This window comes from Talpa europaea (genome assembly GCF_964194135.1).
Source record: "Talpa europaea genome assembly, chromosome: 12".
NCBI classification, from domain to species: domain Eukaryota; kingdom Metazoa; phylum Chordata; class Mammalia; order Eulipotyphla; family Talpidae; genus Talpa; species Talpa europaea.
In genome coordinates this window covers 96,404,542-96,417,570 of record NC_140079.1, presented here as the reverse complement: position 1 = coordinate 96,417,570, position 13,029 = coordinate 96,404,542, and the positions used below count along the sequence as shown (strand labels likewise).

At 55.2% G+C, this 13,029-nt stretch overlaps 2 protein-coding genes across 2 annotated transcripts in view; one reads left to right on the top strand and one right to left on the bottom strand.

Moving 5' to 3' along the window:
* Nucleotides 1–2,139: 2,139 nt before the first annotated feature.
* Nucleotides 2,140–2,403, top strand: SNN (stannin; the record flags this gene model as incomplete). Its single annotated transcript, XM_084251332.1, has 1 exon — nt 2,140–2,403. One exon carries the CDS (start codon nt 2,140–2,142, stop codon nt 2,401–2,403), a length of 264 nt encoding a protein of 87 aa, XP_084107458.1.
* Nucleotides 2,404–5,005: 2,602 nt separating this feature from the next.
* TXNDC11 (thioredoxin domain containing 11) overlaps nt 5,006–13,029 on the bottom strand; it is a gene marked incomplete at both ends in the record, with an annotated part of 56,555 nt that continues 48,531 nt past the window's right edge. Inside the window, 2 exons of the mRNA XM_084250235.1 lie at nt 5,006–5,660; nt 9,680–9,760. Of these exons, the coding sequence (XP_084106361.1) occupies nt 5,006–5,660; nt 9,680–9,760 (736 nt within the window). The remainder of the gene's footprint in view (nt 5,661–9,679; nt 9,761–13,029) is intronic.

The following is a 13,029-nucleotide window of genomic DNA, read 5'->3' as shown; positions in this document are numbered from 1 at the left end:
CAGTTTCCTCATTAGTCTTGGGACTCCTGGTTTCCCCCGGGACTTGACGGTGCCTCCTGAACCCCCCAGTTGGTTTGGCTCTGGCGGGGGGGCAGGGGGTCCCTCCTTCTTGTTGCTGTTGTTTGAATTCCCACTTCCTGCCACTGAACTACCCCCACCCCAAGCACACACACAAGCGCACGCATGCAGACACACACGCGCACACACTTCCCCTTCCGAACCGATACTGACTTGCCTTCCTGTGCGGAGCCCCATGGAGGCTCCAGTGGGCAGCAGAGAGCGAGGTGGGGACCGCCAAGGAAAGCGCATGCCCCCCCTGGCAGGGTGAGGGCATGGAGAGGGGGCAGGTTCACCCAGCCCCCAGCCGCAGCAGACAGGGTGTGCGGAGGGTCAGGGGGTCACCTGCCCATCTGGAGGCCTGAGAGAACTGGCTGAACTGGTTGTGGGAGCTGAGGGCAGCTCTGATGGTGCCTGGGGAGAGACCGGGGTTGCCTGGGGCACAGAGGGCAGCGGGGGTGACTCAGGCAGGGGCATGATGGGGAGGCAGGTGGCAACCATGCCATGGGGCTGCACACTAGGGTTGCAGGCTGAGGCCCATGCCCTGGAGGTGGCAAGGAGGAGGCCAAACCCGGGATCTCCGCGCTGCCCAGGCCCCTCTGCAGACGTGGGCATGTGTGGCAGGTTGGTACTTGGCGGTCTGCAGAGTTTCCCAGGGTCTGGTTCTTGGGCAGACTCTGGGAGTCTGGGGGGGGGTACTTCCTGGATGCGAACCATTTCCAATTAAGGGGAATGCTCAGGGCAGGTGCCATCCCGTATGGAGGGGACGGCTTCTCTCCTGACTTGAGTTGATGTCAGTCCTCTTTAAAAAGGGCAGTTCAGACGCAAGCTCTTGCTAAGCACAGCCCTCCGGCGGGCAGTAGGAAGGCGTCGAGGGCTCTCCCTGGCCCTCACAGCCATGTGCTGGGTGCCATCACATGCTCCGTTGGTGGAGAGGTAGGAGCAATAAGCAAGTGCAGGGTCTTGGGGCGCAGGGGAGCCTGCTCAGCGCTGGGTCACCCCGTCTGCATGTTCTCCCTGCCTGTGCTCCTCACCAGCCCCACCAGCAGGAGCGCTCTGCAGCTGGCCGGTCTGAGGATCCCAGCCCAGGGAGTGGTGGGCCGGCGTCCCCGCCCCCACCCCAACCAGCCTCCGCTGCAGGCCCTGTGCTGCCTTCGGAGCCTTAGCAGACGCTCTTCCCCCTCCCCCGCCACATCTTCCCGCAGGTCTCAGCATTAGCCTCTCCCTGCCGTTGCCTGCCCCAACGTTTAGTTAGCATGTGACACCGGCGCTTTCTGGCAGGCCCTCCCCGCATCTGTGTGACAGGTGCTTTGATGTGCGGTCTGGCTCCTGTACCAGGCCTGAGCTGGGTGGGGGTGGGGTCCCTCGGTCCCACTGTCCCCGGAGCTCCTGGGCACATCCCTTCCCCAGGCTGGTGCAGTCCCTGTGGGCACAGGCTGCTGTCAGCTGCAGCGCTCACAGGCGTTCCGGAAGACGTGGTCAGCTCTGTCTGTCTCCCGTTCACCAGGCGGGCGGATGTCATTTCCCTGCTTTTGAGCCCCCCTTGATCACCACCCAGCTCGGGCTCCTCTGGTCCCTCAGCAGTGTCTGAACTCCTAGTGGTGCCAGGCTTCCAGAACATGCACCTTAAACAGAAGAGCCTGCCCGACCTCTGACCCTCACTGAGCCTCCCTTGCAGCGGGTCTCGGGTTGCTGGCGCCTGCCCACCCTGCGTCTCGGCTCTTGGCTGAGGTCCGGGGCTGCCTTGCTGCAGAAGCACTACAGGGTGGGAGGTGGTGATGGCAGCCAGCTGGGGTGAGCGAAGAGAACGCTGGTCACGTCGCAAACAGGGAAACAGTAACAGCCAACTGGCGCGTTTCTCACTGGGCTGAGGGCAGGCCCATCAGGCTTAAGAACGGAATCAAAGACCCCACGGAGAGCCCGGCTGAGTCCACGCGCAGCCTGGGCCAAGGGGGAGTCCCCGATGTAATCTCATCTTGCCTTGTCTCTCAGGACTTCCGTGTCCAGCCCGACTTCCAGCCTCGCTGAGCGGCGGCCGCCCCCACGTGCTTCCTGCCGCAGAAGCCGCCCCACACGCCGACCATGTCTATTATGGACCACAGCCCCACCACCGGCGTGGTCACGGTCATCGTCATCCTCATCGCCATCGCTGCCCTGGGGGCGCTGATCCTGGGCTGCTGGTGCTACCTGCGGCTGCAGCGCATCAGCCAGTCGGAGGACGAGGAGAGCATCGTGGGGGATGGCGAGACCAAGGAGCCCTTCCTGCTGGTGCAGTATTCGGCCAAGGGACCCTGCGTGGAGAGAAAGGCCAAGCTGACCCCCAACGGCCCAGAAGTCCACGGCTGAGCTGGGATGCAGCGGCTCCCGGGCCGGGCTGCAGCCAGCCGAGCGGCGTGGGAGGAGCGGAATCATGCAGGCGTGCTGCTGCCGGAGGAGGGCTGATGCCGGCATGGCCTCGCCTGGCTTCACCATTGCATGCACTGACTCCCGGGGTTCCAGCCGTCCCGAGCAGGACGCCATGGCCCTGGGCATCCCCTCGGCTTCCTGGCTGGGCCGCCCATTGCAGGCAGTGGGCAGGCCTGGCCTTGCTGGGGCTCCTGGCCCCCTAGCGCTTTTGTTACTTGAATGTTTAGCTGAGCCTGTTTTTGACGGAGCTACTACTGTAATGCGTGAACTCACAAACCTGTGAACTGTAAATAGGCCCCCAAAGCACGTGCTTAAGCCTTTTTTGCTGATTTTTTAAACATTGTATAGAGCACATGGGACCGACCGCGCTGCGGAGGAGCTGAGCCAGGGCTAGGGAGGGGGGCGCAGACCTGTCAGGCCCGAGGTGCACTTGGAGGGGCCCGCTGATGTAGGGGTGTGTGCACGGCCAGAGGAAGTGGCCAGTTGGTTTGAAGTCTCGCAGTGGGCCAGGGGGGGTGCTCCGGTGACCTCTGCTTGGGTAGCCGTGGGCGGAGCCGAGCCACGCCCCCCGTTTCTAGGTAGATCCGGAGGTGCGCCGCCTGCTCCTGTTATCGGTGGAGCAGTTGCAAGGAAGCTATTTGGGCTGCTTGGGAGCCAGTGAAGGACGAGTCCACAGTCCTGAGGGCTGCCCGGTGGCCACGTAGCGGAGCAGTGTCTTGCCCCCTGGCCTTGCGCATGCCAGTATGCCCGTCCCAGCCCCCCCCTCCCCGTCATGGCTCCGACCCCCCTGGAAACTCCCGAGCCCATGTGGCTGCTTCTACCTGAGACCCAGTTGGCCCAGGAAAGAGAAAAAAATGTGTCTCTGTGGGTTGTTGTATTTAATATTTTCTGCACTGGAAGGGGGCAGGGGAGTTGAATGGTCTCCCCCCCTTCCCTTTTCCTAAATAACATCCTCTCAGATTACCACCCATCTGCTGGGTGCTGTGTCCACCGTCCCTGATCTGAGAGCCCCAGGCCATTTCCTGCTTACACAAGCACAGATGCCCCTGGCGGGGTGGCAGGCAAGGACAGGTTCAGGACCTGGTTCTCACGAGGATGAGGGGCTGGTGGCTGCAGGAGAGGCCAGCGCCCCAGCAGCCTCTTCTCCTAGGTGACCCTGTGTGCATGTGCCTAAGCTCGCTTAGATCTCTAGCCCACCACTGTAAGCACATTCTCCATGGCTGCAATTAAACAGGACCAGTTGGCATCCTGGGAACCAAAACTGGCCTCAGCACTGGTGCAGCCTGCCAGCAGCCGGGGCGAGGCTCCCAGGTGGCAGCAGACCGCAGCCTCCCCGCCACCCCCACCAAAGTTCTGGTCTCCTGGGCAGGCTGAAGGCGTCCCTCTGGCCTCATCAAGTCCCCACTGAGAACTAAACTACTTTCTGGAACCCCAAGCAGGGAGCTTAGGGAACTCACTCATTGTAGCAGCAAACATGCCTACATCGGGGGATCAAAATGAGCTTGGGGAAAAGGGAGAGAGTAGCTAATTAGGCAATTTCAACCGAAGGCATGAATGAGATACCCCAGGTGGGCGACCAGGGAAGCCTTAGAAAGCAGCTGGGCCTTAGCAGAGAGGCCATGCCTTTGGGTCCCTTACTGGGGTGGCCAGGCATGGGTCTGGAGGGACCAGGATACAGAGCAGGCAGCGAGCGGGTGAAAGATTTGGGAGGTCTGCTTTCTAATTCCCCTCATTCCAGAACTTCCCAGCTTCCTACCTCTACTTTCCACAGCCAGCAGCACACACCTGGGCTGTCTGTCCACCTGAGTCATCCAGGAGCAGACGTCTGGGACTTGCAGTCTCTGGGCCTGACCGTGACTGCCAGACCTGCCCTGAGCTTCTTTGCCTGCCAGTGAGGTGTTGAGATGAAGTGTCACTTTTGCCTCAGTTTCACTTGTGAGGGTGGCAGCCTGTCTGCCCCATTGGTGCAGTGGCCACGCTGGGGCGGCGGGTGGGGGTGAGTGGCATGGTGGGGCACCGGTGGGGGGGTGGGGAGGTAGTGAAAAATGCCTGTAGAACTGGTGAATAACCACATAATAGCTCTCACTGTTCTTATGTATCAATAGCTACTTTTTTTTAGCGTAGACACCAGAGCCACACACTCCAATGGCTTAGGAAGTTATGACCTCTCATTGAATTCTTTCTGAATAGCCCGACTGTTGTGTGCAAGTCTTCTTACTAGTCTGTCAAGAAACTAACCTTTCATCCTGCACGTCATCGCAGCAGCAACAGGAGGGGCAGGGAGGGAACTCTGACGCTGAGCCACCGAGATACGGACTAACTTTCCAAACAGATCTTCAAGTGGACTGTGCTACTGTTTCTGTCTCAAAGCTACCAAGTTTGTGCAATAAGTGGAAGGGATGGCATCCCTGTTCAATAAAAGCTGAATGACATTCAAGTTGATTTTCTAGACCACTGAGAAAATCTTTATTTACAATAAATTTCAATAAAATTTGCATAAATATATTCCCAATGTACAGTGTTCATCTCTGATTTCTTCATGTCATTTTAAGAGTTCATCTGTCCTATTCTCATTGCTCCTTTCGGCCGCCAGCGCAGTGCTGATGTTGGGAGGCGGAGCAGAGCTGCCAGGCAGCCGGGGGGCACCTGCGGGCTCGGGGCGGTCCGAGTGCACCTCTTTTGGGGGGGCCAGGTGCTGGGCTCCGTCCTGGCCCTCCAGTTTCCGCTCCATGGTGGCCACGAGGATCTTGAGCCAGGCGTTCTCGGTGAGGAGGCTCTCTGAGGCGTCGGCCAGCTCCTGGAGCTTGCGGGCCACCTCCTCCAGCTCGCGGGTCTTTTGCTCATACAGGGCCTGTAGCTGCTCGCTGTGCAGCTGGAGCAAGCCGTGCTGCTTCTCCAGGGTCTGCTTCTGCCGCAGCAGCCGGTGCTCGTCCCTGCGCGCGCTGGACAGCCGGGCCTCCACCTGTACCTGCGCCCGCTGCAGGGTGCTGATCTCTGCTCTCAGCTTCTGGATCTCTCTCTCCAGGTGGGAGATGTGTCCCTGCTGGAGCACGGCCTCGCTCTGAAGACACTCTTTGGTAGGAGGGTTAGCCAAGTTGTGGGGGGCAGAAGCAGGGTTTGAGTGATGCAAAATGAACCTCAGCAGGTTTGGAAGGGTGATGGGGAGGTCTTCGGGGTATTTCACACTGAGGTCCTTTCTGGAGGGAAAGGGGAAGAGTCAGAGATGAGAGTCACTGACATTGCAAGGCCAAACCCAGGATGCTGGTGAGGTCAGTGCAGGCCTGACCAAAGACAGCGAGGACTGTATGCACTGAAAGGTCACGAGGAAAATGTTATCTGGGCCCCCAAAATCGCTACAAGGCTGCAGGTGCCCAAATGCTTGTTCTGTAAGGAAGGTGGCTTATATTAAATGCATGTTTGTTCCTGAGGGCAAACAACTCAGTTTGTGTTCACAACTTTCCAAAAAAGGCCAGCGCTTCCGGGCCCCAGCATGGAGTCGGTGACGTGGGTGCTGGGAGAGCTGGTGGAGGGGCCTTCATGCATCTGACCGCCATGGCGTGTCAGGAAGCGCGACCTGGGGCAGGACCACCACATTGTCCCTCTGTGGCTTCTCGGTACTTGGTGAAAGGGCAAACGCCTGAAACACCTGGTTTCTTCAGTAAGTGCTTATTATGCACCATCCAAAGCAGGAGTTTGTAACTGGGGGTGACTATACCCCCTCACTTGGGGACATTGGCAACATCCAAAGACATTTTTATTGTCACGACTGGGGAAGTGTTACTGGACCCCCAATCCTTGACAAACCAGCCAAGGGACTCTGAGGGGCCGGCCCTGAGAGCATGAATGAAGGAGAGAAGGTCACTGGTGGAGGCATCTCCCCTGAAGTTTGGTTGCAAGTCCTGTGGTAAAAAGTTCCTTTCTAGAACTTCTCATTTAGTTGTCTGATGACCAAAAGGTGTACACAGATGCATTTACCTGTGTACACACAACTAGCTGCAGTGCCTGACAACCCCAGCTCAGTGCATGACATGGGCACGCAGATGGCCCCAGAGGCCCTGCCCAGAGTGGACACACAGGACTACGCTCGCCTTCATGAGCTCCTGCACAAGTGACTGTATTGTGCCCCTGAACTGCCGTACCTGTAAAATGGGGGTAAGCCTATCCCCTCTACCTCACAGGATGTTGTAAGGATAATGTGGGTTAAGTGAATGCTCAGTGTTTGCTAAAAAAAAAAAATTCACATTGTTCCTTAAAAAAAAAAAAAACAAAACCAACCAGCAGGGCCTCCCTGATGGCTCAGGGGTTAAAGACACAGCACTGTCAAGCTACTGCCAGCCACTGCAGCACAAGTTTGCTCCCCAGCCGGCCAGGGAGCTGACCCACACGGCGCAGCAGACCTCTCCTGTCTCCCCGCTGCTCCCCTCAACAGTGTGTGTCAGTGTTCTGCTCCCCACTCTGTCTCTGGTGAATCCTCCCACCCCCCGTATCTCTGGCCTACACCCCAGTTCTTGTATGCACAAATAACTAAATCTTAAAAAAAATTAAAAAAACAAAACCACCACCAGAAACCGTTCATTAAAAGCTTACACCCACCCCCTCCCACAAAGTCAGTGGCCAAATGTCTAAGAAAAGACAAATGGTATTTTAATGGAGGAGGCCTTTCCGCAACAAATAAAAGGCACCAGGAAATTCAACCCAGATCTGCCCCATTTTATACAGTGTTTATGGAAACTTCCAGGTAAATGGAGTAACTGCACACGTGAAGAATTTGGAGCTCTGCAGGTGAATTGTTTGGGGAAGTATTTCTGGGCTAAGTGCACAGCCACACCCTCCTTTAAAACATCATTTTCTTAACATGTAAGTTTTCTCCAAACGGGGCCTCCCAGCCATTCACTCAACAACGAGCCACACCCTGGCATCTGTGAAGTGGAGGCGAGGAAGGACAAGCAGTGCTGACCTGCCACTCAATTCCCTCTGCAGCACGAGCCTGGTAGTCCAGGAGAGCGCGCGCGCGCGCGTGAACACCCCGGCAGGAGTGGCGGGAACCCCCTCGCGTGTGCATTGGGAGACATTCTGACGCCACAGGAGCCTGGTGCGCCCACTATTTCCCACAGTCTTTGTGAATCACTCCTTGACGGGTGTGCTAACATGGTTTCCAACTTTTCAGAAATAGCAAGGACTTACACGACAGCTACTCCAGAGAATGGGCTGACAAGGGGAGCTGCTCCTCAGAAGAAGCAAGCCCTTCCCCAGGGGACACATTACCGTGAGCACCCCCTTCTACCTCCTAACCCAGGTGCCCTGAGCACCTGACTTTGCAATGTCACCTGGAGAGAAGGAGGGAGGTGCAGGGGTGAGGCAGGCCTGGCCACTCAGGTGAGGACGCGCTCACCACTGTGAGGCCCCACTCATGGAGACCGTCTGCAAAGGGCCTGAAGGGCACCCCCAGATCGCAAACTCCCCCCGCCAGTTTCCCTTCTGTGCCCATTTTGGCCCAGTGAACATGTAAATTTTTTCTCAAAACATGTACACTTTATCATCTTTCACTGGAAGAGCGCAGACGGCACCGTGGGAAAGGGCTCGCCATGTGTCGCCACAGCCTTTCCACTTCCTCTTTTGCAAGCTGCCAGCCGTGTCCTTGGCCCACCTACCTTCTTTCTGAGTAAACTCAACAATCACTCCGGGCCAGCTAATGCGGCACGCGCTTTACTCCTGCTCTTTATCTTTAGGGGGCCAGAAGCCCACTCCACGCAGTGAGGCCAGGCTTACAAGCACTTTCCATGAAAACAGAACGGGACGGTCCACTCGTTCAAGATTTATATTCTAGCCCTCAGAGGGATGGAGAACTGGCGTCATCATCACGTTGATGGTGTCAGACATTCGTAGGCCCAAAGGCCCTGGACCTGGACGGTAGCCCCTGAACATCGAGGGCGTCTCCTCATTGTATAGCCACGAATCACAGCTGCTGTGCATTAGGACCTGAACCCGCCTTCAAACTATGTCTGGAATTCAGATATTATGCCTCCTTAAAACTTCAGACCCCCTCTGGGCGCACAGATGAAATGGCCAGTGCTGCTGCCCATGATTGCTGACTGCGTGGACTTTACACACTTCTTAGAGAGAAACAGCTCATCGGGACAGAGTCAGCAGTGGGGCAGAGCGAGTCATGCTGTTTTCAGGGCTTAACTGGACAAGACGCTACCACCATAGGAAATAGTTCAGCAGAAATTCTTTGCGATAAAGACCACGGACTGAGGAAATGATCCGATCCGGGTGCAGGAAGCACCCTCCTCGGGAAGCCTGGCAACAAACAAGTGTGAGCGCAGACCTCCACAGTGAACACTGCGTGTCAGGCGGGCCTCACCAGCATCACCCTGCGCAAGCTCATCCCTGTCTGATGCTGTCGAAGCTGGGCAACTGTCAAAGCTGGGCAACTTTTAAGAACAAAAGGGGATCTGTGAAAGGGGAGAGAACATCTGGTCTGTCGAGCTCTCATGGCCAAGAGTTCATTTCCGTTTCTACGGAAACATCCTCATCCGCACCCACTGACTGCGCAGCCCACACCCCTGCGGCTGCCGCCATCACCGCCTGTGGGGCGCCACTTAGACAAACGTAAAGGATCAGGGTGGCAACCTGGGGTGGACATCCACAGGCATCTACACACTTGGGGAGAGCTGTGTGGACCCCAGGACAGGGGCAATGTGGGTAGAAGAGTTTCGTTCCCTCCCTGCAAGGGGGTGAGGAAGCTGTCGGAGGGGCCCGTTGAGAAATGATGCACAGAGAAGTGCGGCTCACGGGGGGGGGGGGGGGGGGGGCAGCTGTTCTGCCCCATAGGAAGGACGGGATTCTCTGCAGTCAAGCTTTGCACCCACCGTGTGCTCACTAGGTCAAGAAAATGAAGGTGTTCCGATGGCCACCTTCATATTCGCGTACACAACATAACTCTGGGAAGGCAACATGCCGCAAAGAGCACCGCCACCCTCGACTCTGACAGCAAAGCCCTTTCACTCTGGGTCGTAACAGCACGTTATGGGAACAATACATTTTATTCAATACATTTTATTCAAAATCATTGAGTGATCACCAATGATTCGCATTTCACTTCTGTGAAACAGCAGACTCATTTCATTTACAGCCAAAGAATCCCATCTACCCAAATACTGAAAAAAATTACCCAAATACTGAAAAAAATTACCCAAATACTGAAAAAAATTACCTGTTGCAGGGAAAAAATAAGACGGTAGGAAGACGGTCAACCATAAATTCCCAGGGAAGATCATTCTGAGACACGTCAATCCTGGCAAAGGCAAAGAACAAAGGATCAGCACAAGAAGCTCTAACCTGAAAGCAGCTTCCCCGCAGCCGAGGGGCCTGGGTGTGTTCTGGGCCGTGTGGTGACTGTACCACGAGGGGAAGCCAGGTACGCCTCATGCAAGAAGCGCTGGTGCTGCCAGGACCTGCCACCTGCTGCTGTGCTTACTGCATGGAAATGCCATGTCCTGAAAGTGCAGAAGGACTTCCAAAGCCACACCTGGCGGATCTGGGCACGCATGCCATCCTTGAGTCGGTTCTAAAAAAAGGAAATCACTGCACAAAATGCACCAGGCCTCTCTGAAGATGGGAGAAAACTAGAAAACTAGAAAAGAAAAGCTATACATACTCTGTAAATCTGACCTAAGACCAAAGGAGGTGTTTAAAATCTTAGCAGATTTTAATTTCCTAATACAGAAAATGACAAGGTACTAAGTTACCAAATCTGTGCCCAGTGATGCCGGGCCAGGCAGGCTGCCTGCAGCTGTGCTGAGCTGGGCGGGAGGCTGGACCTGCCCTCAGTGAGCTGCGAGGGTACAGGCACGTCAATTATCACAAATAATGCCTAGAGATGAAGGAAATGTTTCTAATCGTTAACTTGACGGAAATTTTGAGAAAGTATAATGGGAGGAAGGGGTCCAGTGCCATGCATTGGTCCAAAAAGCTGATATTTACTTTTTTTAAAAAAAGATTTTATGGGGCCTCCCCAGTGGCGCAGCGGTTGAGCGCTGGGTTGTGAAGCTGCCCGCGGCCTCTGCGGCGCCGGTTCGATCCCCGGCTGCTCCCCGGCCACTGGAGGAGGGTCCCACATGGCGCGCAGACCTCTCCTGCCGCCCGCTGCTCCCCTCAGCAGTGTGCTTCGGTCCTTCTGCCTGCTCTGCTCCCCGCTCTGGCTTTGGTGAATTCTCTCACCCTCCCGCGCTTCTGACTGTACCCAGTGCATGTATAAACAAAACAAACAAACAAACAAACAAATAAATAAATAACATGCCTCTAAAAAAAAAAAAAAAAGATTTTATGTATTTATGCATATAAGAACTGGGGTGTAGACCAGAGGTGTGGGGGGCTGAGAGGACTCACCAGAGACAGAGTGGGGAACAGAACAGGTGGATCCACTGAAATACACTGCTGAGGGGAGCAGTGGGGAGACAGGAGAGGTCTGCTGCGCCATGTGGGTAGCTCCCTGGCAGGGGATTGAACTTGTGCTGCAGGGGCTGCCGATAGCAAGATAGTGCTGAGACTTAACCCCTTGCGCCACCAGGGAGGCCCAGCTGATGCTTACTTTGTAAAGACTGGCCTAAGAAAACTGATGGTTTTACAGTTGTACTAATAAACCCATGCTGGGCCCTGCCCACGACAGCCAGGAACATTGGCGCGCCGGTGTTAAAACAGTGGGTTAAACACAGTGTCCTATGACCAGATGCTTTTTCTCCTGATTTTTATTTCAAAGAAAGACCAAACTGAAATTAAAGGGAGAACCTGTGAACACCCACGGGGCTCAACTGGGCCTTCTTTCTGGGCTTCTCTTCAGGCTGTCTGACATTTAGGAGCCGAAATCACGAATTTCACATACTCGTCTTCTCCCTGAATTGCATGGAGGGCATTGCTCTACGGAACGGGTGACGGTGCCACCCAATGCCCACCTGTGATTCACCGGCCACTCCTCTACACAGGGTCAGGGTGAAGCCACGTGACATGGTTCTCTGCAAGCCCTATTTCCTTAGCGCCCCAGAGTGACAGCAACTAGGTCAAACACTGGGAGGGATTTTTTGCAAACACTGCTAAAATGCTTCTCAAAAAGGTTACGCCAATTTGCTTATTGTGTCAACGACATCTGACTGTGCAAATTCCACTTCATCAACACAAGGTGGTCACTCAAAAGCATCTGTTGGGTGCCTTCTCAGCCAGTAGGGAGCGCGTCAGTCTCATAAAAGCTGTTGTTCATTTAGTAAGTGCAAGCGACACTTTTCTAGTGTCAACTTACAGTTATCAGACCACAGCCTCCCCATTTGCTTTCCGTCTCCCTGCACAGAAAAACCTCTTCTCATTTGTTGCTCACATGGAGTCCCGGCCGGCTACTTTCCCCTTTCCCTTCTGGTGGTAAAACACACACCGTCACACTGCCCACTGCACCCCTCCCTACGTGTCAGCAAGTGCCACTGAGTCCACCGGCTCCACTGAACGGCCTTCGCCTCGGTGGCCCCACCCCAACTCCCGCCCTACAGCACCAAAGCTGCCCCAATCCACTCTCCCCGGCGCCCACACTTGCCTTCCTGTCTCTGTGAATCAATTCCCAGTGCCCTGCACAGGCGGGACATCACAGGCCTGTCTTGTTGCCTCACCTCACCTGCAGCACACCTGTCGTGTCACAGCTGCCTTCCACACACACACACACACACCCCACCCGTCCTGCTCTCAGTGGCTTCTTAAACCACTTAATTTCTCAGGGTCTGGAACATGAACACTGATTCTGAGTCCTGGTCTTTTGGTCAAGGCTTGTGTGACAGGGCCAGATACTTCATCTCTCTGTGCCTCAGTTTCCTCAATTAAGACTGCATACAGGGGCCTCCCCGGTGGCGCAGCGGTTGAGCGCTCGGTTGCGAAGCTGCCCGCGGCCTCTGCGGCGCCGGTTCGATCCCCGGCTGCTCCCCGGCCACTGGAGGAGAGTCCCGCATGGCGCGCAGACCTCTCCCGCCGCCCGCTGCTCCCCTCAGCAGTGTCCTTCGGTCCTTCTGCCTGCTCTGCTCCCCGCTCTGGCTCTGGTGAATTCTCTCACCCTCCCGCGCTTCTGACTGTACCCAGTGCTTGTATAAACAAAAACAAACAAACAAACAAACAAATAAATAAACATGCCTCTATTTAAAAAAAAAAAGACTGCATACATTGTACAAAAATGAAAAATGATGTAAAAAATATATAAAATAAAAAAAAACAAATCCATCAGACAGAAAAAAAAAAGAGTGGATCACACCGCCGCTGAGCGTTCTGAGGACTCAGTCAGAAACGTGCTGGCATCGTAACTCCACACACGCGGCACAGGTACTGGTGAGCTACTGTCTTTTCAGCCTGTTTTCAGTCTTGATTTCCACTGCACGTTGTTAGAGTGGAGTCTGTTCATCTTCCTTTCATTGTTTTTTTAACTGCTTCATTTTGGAAAATTTCCATCTCCCAAAGGAACTAACAAATTCAATGTTCTACCTTCTGGTATTTTTTCTATGATTGGATCTTTAATAAGTAATTCTAAGTCTGTCCCGA